The 13,180-nt window shown below is 56.4% G+C and overlaps 3 protein-coding genes and 1 non-coding gene across 4 annotated transcripts; 2 read left to right on the top strand and 2 right to left on the bottom strand.

The window, feature by feature from the left end:
* The first annotated feature begins 1,023 nt into the window (after nucleotides 1–1,023).
* Nucleotides 1,024–2,006, top strand: LY79DRAFT_189085 (uncharacterized protein). Its single transcript, XM_060551374.1, has one exon. It carries the CDS (start codon nucleotides 1,226–1,228, stop codon nucleotides 1,961–1,963), a length of 738 nt encoding a protein of 245 aa, XP_060414474.1. The 5' UTR covers nucleotides 1,024–1,225; the 3' UTR covers nucleotides 1,964–2,006.
* A 2,091-nt stretch (nucleotides 2,007–4,097) lies between these two features.
* Nucleotides 4,098–6,677, bottom strand: LY79DRAFT_579505 (uncharacterized protein; the record flags this gene model as incomplete). Its single annotated transcript, XM_060560030.1, has 1 exon — nucleotides 4,098–6,677. One exon carries the CDS (start codon nucleotides 6,675–6,677, stop codon nucleotides 4,098–4,100), a length of 2,580 nt encoding a protein of 859 aa, XP_060414475.1.
* A 1,890-nt stretch (nucleotides 6,678–8,567) lies between these two features.
* Nucleotides 8,568–8,662, top strand: LY79DRAFT_t116. Its single transcript has one exon. It is a non-coding gene; the product is annotated as a tRNA-Ile (tRNA).
* A 1,862-nt stretch (nucleotides 8,663–10,524) lies between these two features.
* LY79DRAFT_514727 (tat pathway signal sequence) lies at nucleotides 10,525–11,933 on the bottom strand (the record flags this gene model as incomplete). Its single annotated transcript, XM_060554650.1, has 2 exons — nucleotides 10,525–11,267; nucleotides 11,318–11,933. The coding sequence occupies 2 exons, from the start codon at nucleotides 11,931–11,933 to the stop codon at nucleotides 10,525–10,527; spliced, it is 1,359 nt and encodes a 452-aa protein (XP_060414476.1).
* Nucleotides 11,934–13,180: the final 1,247 nt, after the last annotated feature.

The following is a 13,180-nucleotide window of genomic DNA, read 5'->3' on the forward strand; positions in this document are numbered from 1 at the left end:
CACGTAAGGTAGCTAGCTACCTACCTACGTGGTGGGATGATTACCTAGGTACCTGGGGAATGCGCGCTCAATGGGACGGGCAAGAGGTACTGCCTGATAGGCATGTCCCGGGTTAGGCCGGAGGGACACGCGATCCGGCAACAGCGATGGTACTTCTGATGGCCGCTGGAATTGCGCACAATGGAAAGTACCACAGCCGTATACCCGCTCCTAGTGCTCGACTCAGCTCGTATCGATCCTAACAGAAATACGGACGCTTGGAGAGTAAACAACGCCCGGGAACGAGCCAGACGAGTCGACCGACACCTGTGCAAATAGCCTGTACGAAATCAGCGTATCTGGCCGATTACGAAGCACGCCTGCTGGGCGCTCACTAAGAGACGAAGGAGCCAGCCATTTTTCTCTTAGCTCCTGATGTCCGACCAGCCCGCGCGAAAACCTCTGCGAACATATCGACATCTCTGCGACGACCGCTGGCCAACGTTGGCTTGCGGACCGGTTTGACGATGCGATGCGATGCGATGCGATGCTCTCCATCAACGAACGACGATCATTCCCCATACTCCTGCCAACATGCCCCGATACGCCAACGGCATCAGCGCCGTCAACGCGGAGGGGATCGTCGTCGTCGCCCTACCAAGACCGACTCCCGCAGTCATAGCGTTATTTAAACCTGCAGTGTATCCTATCCGTACGTGCCGCCATCCGAATTCTTTTTCTTCTCTCCCTCTCCGCGTGTATGCACGTCTGAAAGTCTGCATGCACGCCTGGCCAGGCTACCAAGGTCCGTCAGTTAGTTCATTCACCCTCGCACATACGTAGTACATCGTACTATACAATGTATGGATACATGCCCGTCCCATCTTTCTTCCCGCCCTCCCATCTTTTCCTGTCTGCTGTTTGTTCTTCTCGCTTTCCTATTTTGGGCCTCTAGGCTCTTGAGCGGGGGCGCTACTTGACGGATTGGAACGATGGATTGATTGACTCGCCCTGTCCAAAACCTTGGTCACCACACCCTCCCCTGCTGGCTTGCCGTCGTCGCCCTCCCAACCTCTTTCTCTCTCTCTCTCTCTCGCTCGTAATGATTTGATTCACCTGTTGTCGGCGAAGCAGCCTACGCACGCCTCCAAGTCCCGGCCCCCCCAAGACTCTCTCTCCAAGGCGCGCCTTCCAGTTTTTCCACAGGCCACACTCACACTGCACTGCCCAAGGAAATGCGGCTGGCATGTTGCCTCGCCTGCTTTTCGTCTTACGCACCTCCGCAACGTGGAGTGTTTGGGTGCCCAACCTCAGACAACAAGATAGGCCAGTAGACACTAAACTCAACCGGAGAAAAAAAGGCCGAGCCCACACTTTTTTCCCCCTTCAATTCATTTCAATTATTGATTCTCCCGTTGTCGTGACACTCTTGCACTGCCACGACTACCTTGCCAACAAGACGGCGGGTCTAGGACCACCACCGCTCCCATTCGCACGTGAACCTGAGCAGTCGGCATCCGGCAAAACTTCTTTTTCTTCTTGTTATCGTTTTCGTCCAATTCCCACTGAACAGGCTCGACGTCACCGAAGCGACCCCCCCCCCTTGCTTGCGCGGTTTCGTCCCAGCGAGCAAACACCCGCCCGCCCGGCCAGGGTCGTTTCTGAGCAAAAGGGAACCACGCGTCTGAGACGTCTAAAAATGGCCCCGGTTACCCAAAGGCCGGTGCGAGACGGCACAATCAATTGGTCCGCAGGCGCCCTCACGCTGCGACGGAGGCAGAGTAAAATGAATGAGACTCATGACAGGTGCGTTCGCCTTTACAGAGCCAAGCTTGAAACAGCTACGCAGACACATCCGGCAACACCATGGTTTTCCCCCTCTCGCTTCCGACCACGACACACGCAGCCGAATGATATGCTGTCCCCAGCCTGCGTAGCACGCCGTAGGACGCACCAAGGCCCCGCTAACGTCGACGATCGATGAGCGTCCAATGTTTTGGCACAGAACCGCTGGTCCGTTGTTACAGGACTTGCTAGTGAATGAAAATCCCAACTTTGCTCGATTCCAGTTCAAGTCTGGGCGAGGAGGCTGTGCATTCTGTCAACGCGCCCTGGGGGCTTTTGCCGCATTGAGAAGCCAAATGCAACGCTTTCCAATCAACTTTGGGCACGTAACGCGGCCTTGGTTTCCCACCTACCTCGGTTGCCCTCTCGCACAGTCCTGCCCCTCTCCTCCATCGTCTCTGAGACGCGGATCCCATCGTGCATCGCCACAATTGAAGATTTCGACTCGAGAGATCCCGGTTCTACATAGTAGACGACCGCACATCAAACGTCAGTCAGAAACAGGTCCATACTCCCTCTCCCTCTCCTCTCCGCAAATCCCACAATTTCCGATGCCCAAAAACGATGAAAGAACCCATCGGCGCGCGGGAAAATCAAATCCTTCCCGGACAGTCGAGTGAAGCATGGACTCGTCGCCGATCGGTTAATCAAATAAACATTGCTGACGGGTTCGCAAACACAGTCGCACACACATATACAGAAAAACCCGCACGCTCTTGCGCGGCGCGTGGAACGAGGTTTCCGTAATCGCTCATCTCACCTTCCCAATGACATGACCCGCATGCCATCCGTCGGAACCCTTCTTTTCCCCTTGCAGATTGCAATCATCCCACCCCGACAGATTGACGCTGCTGTTTTCTTGTTTTTCCTCCGCCCGTGCTCCTCCCCGGCACAGTTTCGACGCGCTTCTCCGCCTCGCCTCTAAGCCCAGGAGACAGGTAAATCCTCAAAACAATTTCCCGCTAATTATTCACGAAATACATGTATACAGCAAAGCCTCAATCTATTGACGAATGTCATACATGTCGCCCTCTGCGCGCGCCACAAGGCCAGGGGAAGTCGCCGGCTCTCGGGGAAGCGGCGGGTTCCTCGTGACTGGTCAGCCCGCAGACGAATGGCTTATTTAAAAGCCTGAGAGAGGAAAGGTCATAACTACCCAGTCCCGCGTCCATCAACATCAACCTCATCGGCCGTCCTGCGGAATCTGCGGCACGACGTCAGGCGCTCTTCGGTCGTACCCCCCCTCCTCTCCTCTCCTCTCCTGCCTCCCCGCGTGCTCGTCCGTGCCTTCCTTCCTATGACCCTACACGCGGACGTTGTTCTTTTTAGCACCGCCCGGCAGCATGCATATACGGTTGCATTCCCCCCTTGGGCGCAGAGTGATGTCAAGTGTCGCTCGTGAAAAAGGAACCCCGCCGAAAAAGAAAAAGAAATAAGCCCCCCCCCTATATCGGGAAGCGGAAGGGGAGGGGAAGGGCCAAGGTAGAAGATTGGCTGGTGGCCCCGGCTAGGTATGCAAAGACAACGCCGCCGCCGTCACCAGCAATGGCGGCGAGCCCGCTAACGCCGCGATCGACAGGGCAACCGACAGCTTAATTGCCTCCCGTTCTTGTCCATACCAACGTCAACGTCCTATCCTTGTTTTTTTGTTGTTATTGTTGTTGTTGTTTTTGCCTCTCTTCTTTTCCCTTTCTCATTTTACGAGTCAAATCCGACGGGGTCATCGGACGGTGTAAAGTAAGTGTGTACACGCACATGTGTGTGTGTGTTAATGCAAACTCCCTGTATTGATCAGTGGACATTATTTGCTGCAGCATCAAAGTCAAACATGAAATAGAGTTAGCGGGGGTGGGCAAAAGAAGAAACAACCTTCCAAGCCGTGATGATGAAATCTACCTGGAAAAATCTCGTGACCCGGAGTCCGTTGGTTTTCCGTGTCGCCCGGACCCAAAGCCGGATGCCTCGGGGACGACGTCTGTTCTAGAACCTCATTATGCCATAGCCGTCCCTTTCAAAGGGGTCGTGCTCACATTTCCCGCAAACTCCCACCGATTACCCTCTAAACCGAATCGGGTGTGCGAACGAACGCCTCCCTCCCGCCTCTAACATCGTGGTATTATCGTATCTGCATTTCCGCCGCCCGCGCTGCCCAGTTTACCGGAAAGCCGCACTCCTCCCTTGCCTTCAACGCCCGCGCCAACCACGCCCGCCCCGAGGGGACGGCAGGGCCTTGTCTTCTTCTGCCTGGTCTCGCTCGAACCTCCCCCTTCCTTTCAGTCGTACGAGTCCCACTGCTGATTCCACGGCTTGTTCGTGCCTTGGAAGTCCATGCCGTGCTTGTAGTCGCCGAGCAGGTCCTCCTGGTCCACGCCGCAGTGCGTCTGCCCGTCGCGACCCTCGAACCAGCCCAGCCCGTACGTCTTGCCGAGCTTTTCGAGGTGGCGCACCATGCCCGCGTTGCTCAGCTTGGACGTGCCGACGAAGTCGTAAATCATCTTGCTCTGGTGGATGTACGCCAGGTGCGACGAGATGGTGTTGGGCTGCCGCGGCAGGAACGGGTGCCGCCGCCGGAGGAACACGACCGTCGAGACGGCGCCCATGTACAGCAGGATGAAGGTCGCCATTGCGTACGAGACCCAGAACGACGCGACCGTCTCCTGGCCCGCGTTGATGTCGTCGGCCTGGCCGGACCGGCCCGTCCCCGAGGACGTGACCTCGAGGAATTCCGTGCCCACGACTGTTGCCAGACCCGTCAGCAATACCGTCAAGACCTCGGCCATCATGCTGCCGAAGCCCACCAGGAACATGAGCATGTGCCCGTTGAAAAAGGCCTGGAACGGCATCAGGCCAAACGGCATGGCCGTGTAATCCAGCGTGAGCGTCTTGGATGGCGAGTGCCTCTTGGACAGGATGTAGTAGGGCTCCATCATGCGCATGTCCGTCTCCAGGCCTCCCCAGCCGAGCTTGATGCAAACGGCCAAGGCGGTCACGGTCCACGGTGCTTTGGCCGTGATGACGCTGGCGTCGGAGAAGAGGAACACTGGGATGAAGACCAGAAAAAGCGAGATGCCGATGACGAAGGGCAGGAAGCCGTGGAGGCGCAGCGAGCGAGGGTGAGGGTTCTGGGACACATAATCGTCATGAAACCTGTCTGTTTCCTGCAGAGATACCGGATTCTCGTCGTCGGGAGCCAGCGATGCGTTTCGGAGAACGTAGCGGCGGTACTTGAGCCTCGCATGGATATCGCGGTGGCTCACGACATCCAGGTCTGCAAAGTCCACAAGGATGTGGCTGACAACGGCCATCGAGGCGAGGCCTGCGATGCCTTTGACGTCGGCCAGCAGGCCAGACCTCCTCCTCTGGAGGATGTAGAAGAGGACGCAGCCAAATAAGGCGCAGACGCACAGGGTCGAGGAGAGCAGCCTCGCCCACACCGCTTGGAGGCGGATCTCCTTGTCGCCGTTGGGGTGCGCAAGTCGCGTAGCCCGATCGGGATACAGGACAAAGGCGGCGGAGCCAAACGTCGGCACCAGAGACACGGCCAGGGAGGTCGCGATGGACGATACGGCGACGGCAAAGTGCCGCAGCTTGATGGCGCGAATGGGCCGCAGCCAGCTAAGGCACGTAACGTAGTCGACGTTGAGCGATTCGGCCGCGAGTGCGCCGCCCTCTTTCGACAGCTGATAATACGCCTCGAGGCGCTTGACCTCGAAGTCGGTGACCTGCCACAAGACACCGTAGACGACGGAGAGTATCGTCGGCAGGAACTTGACGGCGAAATACTCGAGCGCCGGGACCTCGGCCGGAGTCCGGAACCGGACCAGCGGGTGGGTCCGCGATCTTCGAAAGAGTAACTCTACCATGATGGCCAGAGCGATCGACAAGCTGATGAGCCCGGTCAGGTAGGGCCATCTCATCGGAAAGGGCTTCCAGTTGGGCTGCGGGTAGAACACCTGAGTCTTCTGGCTCTTGGTGGCGGGGAACGTGGCCTGGCGCATGCCATCGTCACCGCCAATGCTCGGCCCCGTCATGACGCTGAGGTCGACCTGGTCGAATAGCCCCGGGGACGGCTGCGGTTGCTCTTCCATGATGACTTCGATGACCTCTCCCCTCTTGTTGGCCTCGTCCTGACCGAGATCCTTGATTGTCGCTCGACGGCCCAGGCTCGGCCTGCGCAAGCTGGGCCTGCGAGTATAAGATCGCGTGAGGGATCTCTTTGGCAACCCGGGCGACAAGAGGTCCTCACGCTTGATCGTGGTATCCGGCTTGAAACCCGCCCCCAAACCGCCGGTGAGGCAGCCCCTCGCCTCCTGCTCCTGCAATTTCTTCAGGAAGGCCTCATCTTGAAAGCCCATGGGCCCAAGGGTGGCAGTTACATCGAATATGGGTTCGTCGTCCAGCACCGCGTCGTCTCGCGGCGCTCGACCGATCGGCGCGGCGGAGTTCAAAAGAGATAGGTCGTGCCCCTCTTCGGGGATGGCCTTCTCGCCGCGTCGCGAGATGGCGCGGCCAACCTTCCGGCTCGCATGTGAGGACGATCCCGAAGGTGCGCTGGATCTAGGCGACAAGGGCTCGTAGCCAGATGCACCAGAGTATGGGAAGGACGGAGGCCATAAGGAGGCTGTCGCCGGTCGTCTGTCGGTCTCGTCCGAAACATGCAGCGAGGACCGGTCTGAGTAGGACTGTACCGATGCTATGGAATGCCTCGCGCGGACCGGAGGGGCGGTTGTCTCGAAAGTGAAGCTGTCAAGGTCGTTGAGCTCGGTCGAGTTGGAGGAGAGGCGATGATTGAGCCCGGGCTCGTTCGCTTCCGGGGTTCGATAGGACGCGCCAAAATCTCCGATATACGTCATTGTTTACCCAGCTTTCATGTCGCCAGGACAAAGTTGTTGATATTTGTCAGTCGTATTGCTGCTTCCCCGTGGGTTGAGAGTAAGTTCCGGAAGTGTAATGCGATCGGTCACCGAGCCGGTATAAGACTGCCGCCGAACGCAAGCGAGAGAAGTCTAAGGCAGTAGTAAAAGAGCGAGCAGCGAAAAATAAGGCGGGAGAAGGATTAAAAAAAAAATAACGAATGAACCAATTCGGTCAAGCGATAGCTGGCGTCTCCGGCGTTTCTGGCTTCTTTGTTGTCGAGCCAGCCGAAGGGAAAATTAGAGGGTGAGAGTGGGAGAAGAGAAGGCTCGGAAGCGAGACTCTGAACCATGGGACAGCTGAGAAGAAGGAGGTTGTAGGGCTGGCCGCTTGCTGGTTGAGGACGTGTCTCGTGTGGGGAGGGAGGTGCACTTGGCGGCGCATGGGAACGGATATGTCAACGATAGACGGCTTCTAATCTAACATGGGTTCCCCACTAGCTTATGAGACCTGGCACAAAACACTTTGAACCACACCGGACGATCCAAGCCAGGGACCGCACGCTGCAAGTACCGCGGTCTGACGGGGGGTTAAGGCTGGGTCATGGGAAGGACGGCGGACTCAGATGGATGAAGGTGACGGTGGCGATGACAATGATGCAGGGAACGGTATCTACAAGAGAAGCAGCATCCTCTCAGTTCGTCCCCAGCACCCAACCCACAAAGATGAGATCCATCACTTCGGTCCGTAGATTCAACGTTTCAGATGATGCCCCCGTCGGAAAGTCCCACTTTCTGCCCGTTCTCGCATGATGGCCTTGTCGGATTCCCGTTCCAACACGAAAAATGCCGTGGGACACGACTCATTGGTTTTCCCACACTCCTTTCGGACCACATGTCTCTGGTCGTCCCTGTGCTCCGTCTCCCCCCCCTGCCAGGGGAGGGAGCGCAGCCCATTGGACGGCCAACCACGGACCACAGCTTGACGAAGCTTCTGCTGCAATGTACAATGTATCTGCAGGGCAATCGATAGTTAGTAGCCACCGGGCCCGACAAAGACGCTGCGGCTGCAGCCTTTGAACTTTCAGAGGGCGAACGCGAACGCAAACCCCTCTTTTGGGCCTTTGGCCGCCCTCCTCTTGCTGCACGATTTCCTAGTCGCATGCATGTCTGCGCTAGTTACACTCAGCCCCTCGCAGCTGGATTCCGCGCTGAGGCGTCAGGTCACCGGCGCTTAGCAACAGCAACTGCAAAAAGCGGCCGGGCCTGACAAGCAATACGAAGAGGGTGTCTGTCTGTCTGTCGGAGCTCTTCCGCCCCCAACTGGACCGTGTTTCTCGACGGCCGACAGGACACCCTCGCCTGGCTATTGGTCTCGTTGCGACTTGAGACATTGTCTGGGGGAATGGGGCCTTTCGTCTGATAATGCGCCTGGGGCGGCACATATTCCGATGCCACACGTCTTTTGGGATCGAAACCGTTCATCCCTCGTGTTGCTTAATGCAAGGCTGGTCAACCGAGCCCCGTTCGGGGAAGAAGAGCCTCCGACATGGTTGTCACGTTGCGGTCCTCGTTTCAGGAGGGAGCATCACCGTGCCATTTGGGATTCTGCAGGATCGCTGTCACGGCGCTGCCTCCGATCGTCCGAAATTGGTCCGTTCCCTTGCCCACTACCAAGGCATTGGGTTCTTGTTCCTTGTTTTCGATATCATGAACCCCCCAAAGTCCACTGATCAGGTTTTATCTGCGTGCGTGCTTTTACCAAAGCCTTCACGGCCCGATGTAGTGGGAGAGGATATGTAGGGCCGACTCAGCTCGGCTTACTCCGCAAGAAGCTCGGGTACATGGGCCGTCATCCTCCTATCCTCGCCAGCAATAGCCTTCGAACCTGGTCGGTTAGCTCAGTTGGTTAGAGCGTGGTACTAATATTTCACCTGAAATGTTGTGTAATGCCAAGGCCGGGAGTTCAAGCCTCCCACTGATCACAGATTTTTGCTCGAAAACGTACTGCAATCAAATGCGCCTTTGCACATTGCACATGAGATTTGTTTTTGGTTCTTGTTTTTCTTTTTCTTTTTCTTGTTCTCTCTGTGACGCTGGTTAAATGGATGGATGCGTGCGCACCCTGTCCTTGTATGTAGGATTTTCTTAGTAAAACGAAGTTGGTAGGAAGGTGACTGATGAGTTTTGGCATTGCAGAGAAGTAATTTGACGTGCGCTCTTTCACTCGTGGTGCATAAGAGCCACCATCTCGGAAACATGTAACTTCCAGAACTTGATTCCTTGGCAATGCACTGACTTAGACTTTGCGTAGCCCGACGGAGCCAGCTACGTCTGTCGGATAACCCGTGATGCCTTTCTTGTCCCGCAGGTACAGCGATATTGGGATTTGAGGGCTTCGAAACCCGTATCTGAAGATCGTGGTCCGAAGCTGCAAATCTTTTATATATATATACAACTGCGTAGTTGATTTGTCGACAAGCCTGAGGGGTTCCCAGCTCGTCGGTATCTTTGGGGCGGCAACGGATGACGGACGCCCTGCCTCTCTCGGCTTCCAGTGGACGGGGAGCAAAAACCCCCAGTGACGCCTAGTTCCCAATACCTCAGCTGCACGCGTCCCTAGTTCTAGCAACAGTCGATGGCATCGTTCTATACCTGAGGCACGGGGCGACCCATAGGTGAACACAACACAGACGCTCATGGACGTTCGACGAAGACGGATGTTTGTACAGTTTCGCACTTTCAAGAAACAAGAGGGCTACCTCGCCTGGCTGATGATGTGACCTTCCACTACGCCATTGATTGATCTAGCTGTCAAACCCGTAGCTTGCCCCGAGAACCGGAACGCGCGGCGCCAGCATACCGCACGAGAGAATCGACCCAGTTCCTTATCGACCGTGTACTGCATATAAGCCCAACGTGGAGAGGAGAAGAACCGAGCCTCTAGGCTCCGAATCAATTACATCTTACTCGCTCACATCTTTGCCAGGCAACAAGCCAACACCGGCAGGCAAGATAGTTGAACGCGGAGCATAAATCGTGTCTTTTGATAAACACACCAGGCTGAACCGCTACGCTGCTCCCGTGACCGCCCGGGCAGTCGAGCACACGCCCGGACGATGTCGGATTTCTCTGGCGGTGTTGATGCCTCACTGGCGTGTTTCCGACAGCGGGGGATCGGCCTACCCTTGCTTTCATCAACACTCAATGTCCAATGTACTAGTCGATAATCTCTATTGCTAGGGCGAGGACCTTTGACAGAACGCCTGGCTGCTTTCGAAGCTGAGTGTGAAAGAGACAGCGCGGCGGCGCTCTCTTTCTGGGATCCACGCGGGTTCATCCTTCACGTACCGGCAAAAGGGTTCATAGAACCATCGCCATCCCTCATTACTATCCCACCAGAGCGGAGGGAGGATTGTCAAGCTCGAAAAGAACATTGCGGTACGTTACACCACCTATCGAATGCCTAGTGCCAGCCTGCCATATATGCGGGAGACATGCTTAGTGGACGTCATCGTGAAACCCATATCTGACAGGGACCGTAATTGAGCATAAGGTCTGACGAAATCACTTAGTCGTCAGCCAATAGGCCAACGTTGGTCATCGATCCACGTATCAGGCGACAGCTGTCATTATTCTTTCCGACACATCTGTATTCTGCAGTATGTATGTTGTGGAAGCACTCCAGCAGCCCACTTAGTAGGTACAAAACCGACAATCTAATCTTCAATGGCCACAAGCCTATGTTTTCCGTCTATGCATAGTCGCCGCCCCGAGAACTCCTCACATGCTGTATATCATTGGACAAACATTATACTATAGAAAGACATTAAAATAAACGCTCGTCTTAGAGTAGAAACAGCGCGCAGGCTAGGGCCATGCCCAAAACCATGCCCGACATAGCCGGCCGTCCCGGTGACGCGCCGGTGACCTTGCCGCAGCACTCACGCGTGTACGTAACGTTGTTCATCTTCGCCTGCGCCTCAAACACGGAACCGGGGTAGCCGCCGTAGTTGTAGTAGTCGACGTTCAAAATTTTGGGTGGACGGCCCCAGTCGGCGGTACACTGCTGGGCCCCGAGGCCGAGGGAGCCGTAGCCGGTGACGTTGTTTGTTACGTTAAGCAGGGAGACGGCAGGGACGAGAATGGAGGCTCCGAAGATATTGTACTCGGCGTTGAGGTTGTGGTTCATAAGGTAGAGGCGGTTACGTGCGGCGTCGCCCGGCAGGTCGGGCGGGCGCTGGACAGTGCAGGGGAAAGAGCGGTCCATGGGGTCGAAGGGGGTCTCCCACATCTGCGAGAACTCATCGAGCAGCCAGGGAAACTTCTGCTGATCGGCCATGTAGTCGAGGAACATGACAACGCGCTTGCCGCCGAGGATCATCTGGGAGAGAGTCGGCCAGTTCTCCAGGGTCATAGGGAGGTAAGGGGGCTCGTAGGCGTATTGCAGGATGCCCGAGGCCTCTATGAAGGGTGCGTACAGGTCCGGGGTGGAGTAGTTGCCATTGCCAAGCAGGATGGTCACGACGTCGTATGGGTGAGAGGCGACCCATTCACGAACGGTGGTGAGCCAGTCGGTGATGGGACCGGCTGTGGTATGTTAGTTGCGGCTCTGCAGACACGCGCAGAGAGAAGCTTACCATCGAGGATGTCACAGGAAGTGTGACAGAAGTGTGGCACGGTGCCGTTGGTGGGCCACTGGATCTGGGCCTGGAGGAAGCGGATGCCGTCGTTGAGCTGGGTGGTGACGTCGAGGGCCTGATTGGAGGCTGAGTTTCCGGGGCGCACGAAGGGGGAGTTGTGGCACCCGACCTCGGTGATGTTGCTGTACTTGCGTTCGCAGAACTCGACGTAGTTATTGCACGGCTGGGTGTTGGTCGGACCGGCCGGAGAAGTGATGGTCTGGGTCGAGTTTCCGGTCAAGGTAGAGGTGACGACCGAAGTCTGGCCCGAGATGATGACGACGGACTGACCGACAGAGTTGGTTGTGGTGTGGGTGACGTTGCCGGTGACCGTCATGGTCCCGGTCATGATGGAGAGGTCGCCATTTGTGAGAGTGATCTGGGACGTGTAGGTCGCATAGGGCCCCGTTGGCGTTCTAGGCTGGGTGACGGGAACCGTCTTGGTACCTGTCAAGAAGGTCACGTCTTCGGTGTTGGAGAGAGTGATTTTACTTGTGCCGAGATCCTGAGCTCTAGCTGGAGCTGCGAGGAAGGACAGCAGCCCGAGGGTCAAGACGAAGAGACGTCCTGTCATGTTGGGCGGAGCAACCTCTCGCGAGGACTCGTGTGTTTGCGTACGAGTTTTGTAGATGTCTCGGTCGACCACAACGAAAGGACGACTACCTGGGTCAAGTTCGAGTGTGGTGAGGAGGTACCGGATCGGGAGAGTTTGTATTCAGAGCATTCGTTGGGATGGCAGCAAAGCGCAGAGGCCACCAGTTGACACTCAGGGGAGAATTGGGTTGGGAGCCAAAATTCAAGAAAAACCAGTCATCGGACGATGGACGGCGAACGACGACGTTGGGACTGACCCGGAAAGGTTCGATGACGATCTCCAAGCACTATCCCTACCGTCAATTACCAAAAAGCACGCTAGAGAGGGACGGAGGAGAGGAAGGGTGAAGCAAGAGAGGGAGGGAGAGAGAAAGAGAAAGTGCTGGAAGTTTGGTGATAGGCGACAGAGGCGGTCATTTGCATGCATTTCACATGAGATAAAATGCAGGTTCAGGGAAGGAACAATAACAGCCAGCCAGGCTAGGTACCTACCTTCCTACCTGTACTTCAACCATCAGTCAGTCCATGGCTGTGCCAACGGGCGCCTAGCAGCAATAGCAAAAGCAACAAGCGAGAGGTGCTCTTTGCTCTTCCATCCCTCCTTCCCACGCCCCCGTTGAGCCTATGACATAATTTTTGTGTCGTGGTCTGGGCGCTGTGGTCTTTCCCGGGGGTGGCTAGACACTTTCTCTCTCTACTACTACAAGTAGGTGGTCCGGGCCCCCGAGACAGCACTACGCAACCGCAGCAAACAAGACCAAGTCACACCCTGGACAGGCTCCATTCTGGCGGGTCAAGACGATCCACCTTGGTGGAAGATGCTGCAAGGATCGCTGGGGATTTGCCGGGACCCTGCTGCTGGCATCGGCGGCTCCAGCTGGGCAGGGTAGTGGTCGCGTATTGCATCTCATAAAGGGAGAGAGTGCAGTATTGTGTGAAGAGGAATGAGCATGGCCAATGGCAACAGCATGCTACACTACATCAACAACAAACATGGGCACTACCAACACCCAACACACGATCGGATAAGGGGCAGTGCCCGCGTTTCTGCTGCTTCTGAGGCAAAGGAAAGGGGGGCCCGGTTCGGGCGGACTTCCCTAGCGATCGGCGGCACAGGAAGCCGGCGCGGCGTGGTGGACGCGTGTGCAGAACATGCCCTGGCTCGGGTTCGGGGCTTCCTGGAAACCAACCAAGGTTAGGCAGTGGAAGTAGTCGTACATGGCAGCC

Source organism: Colletotrichum navitas, assembly GCF_030913465.1.
Source record: "Colletotrichum navitas strain CBS 125086 chromosome Unknown LY79scaffold_27, whole genome shotgun sequence".
Classification (NCBI taxonomy): Eukaryota; Fungi; Ascomycota; class Sordariomycetes; order Glomerellales; family Glomerellaceae; genus Colletotrichum; species Colletotrichum navitas.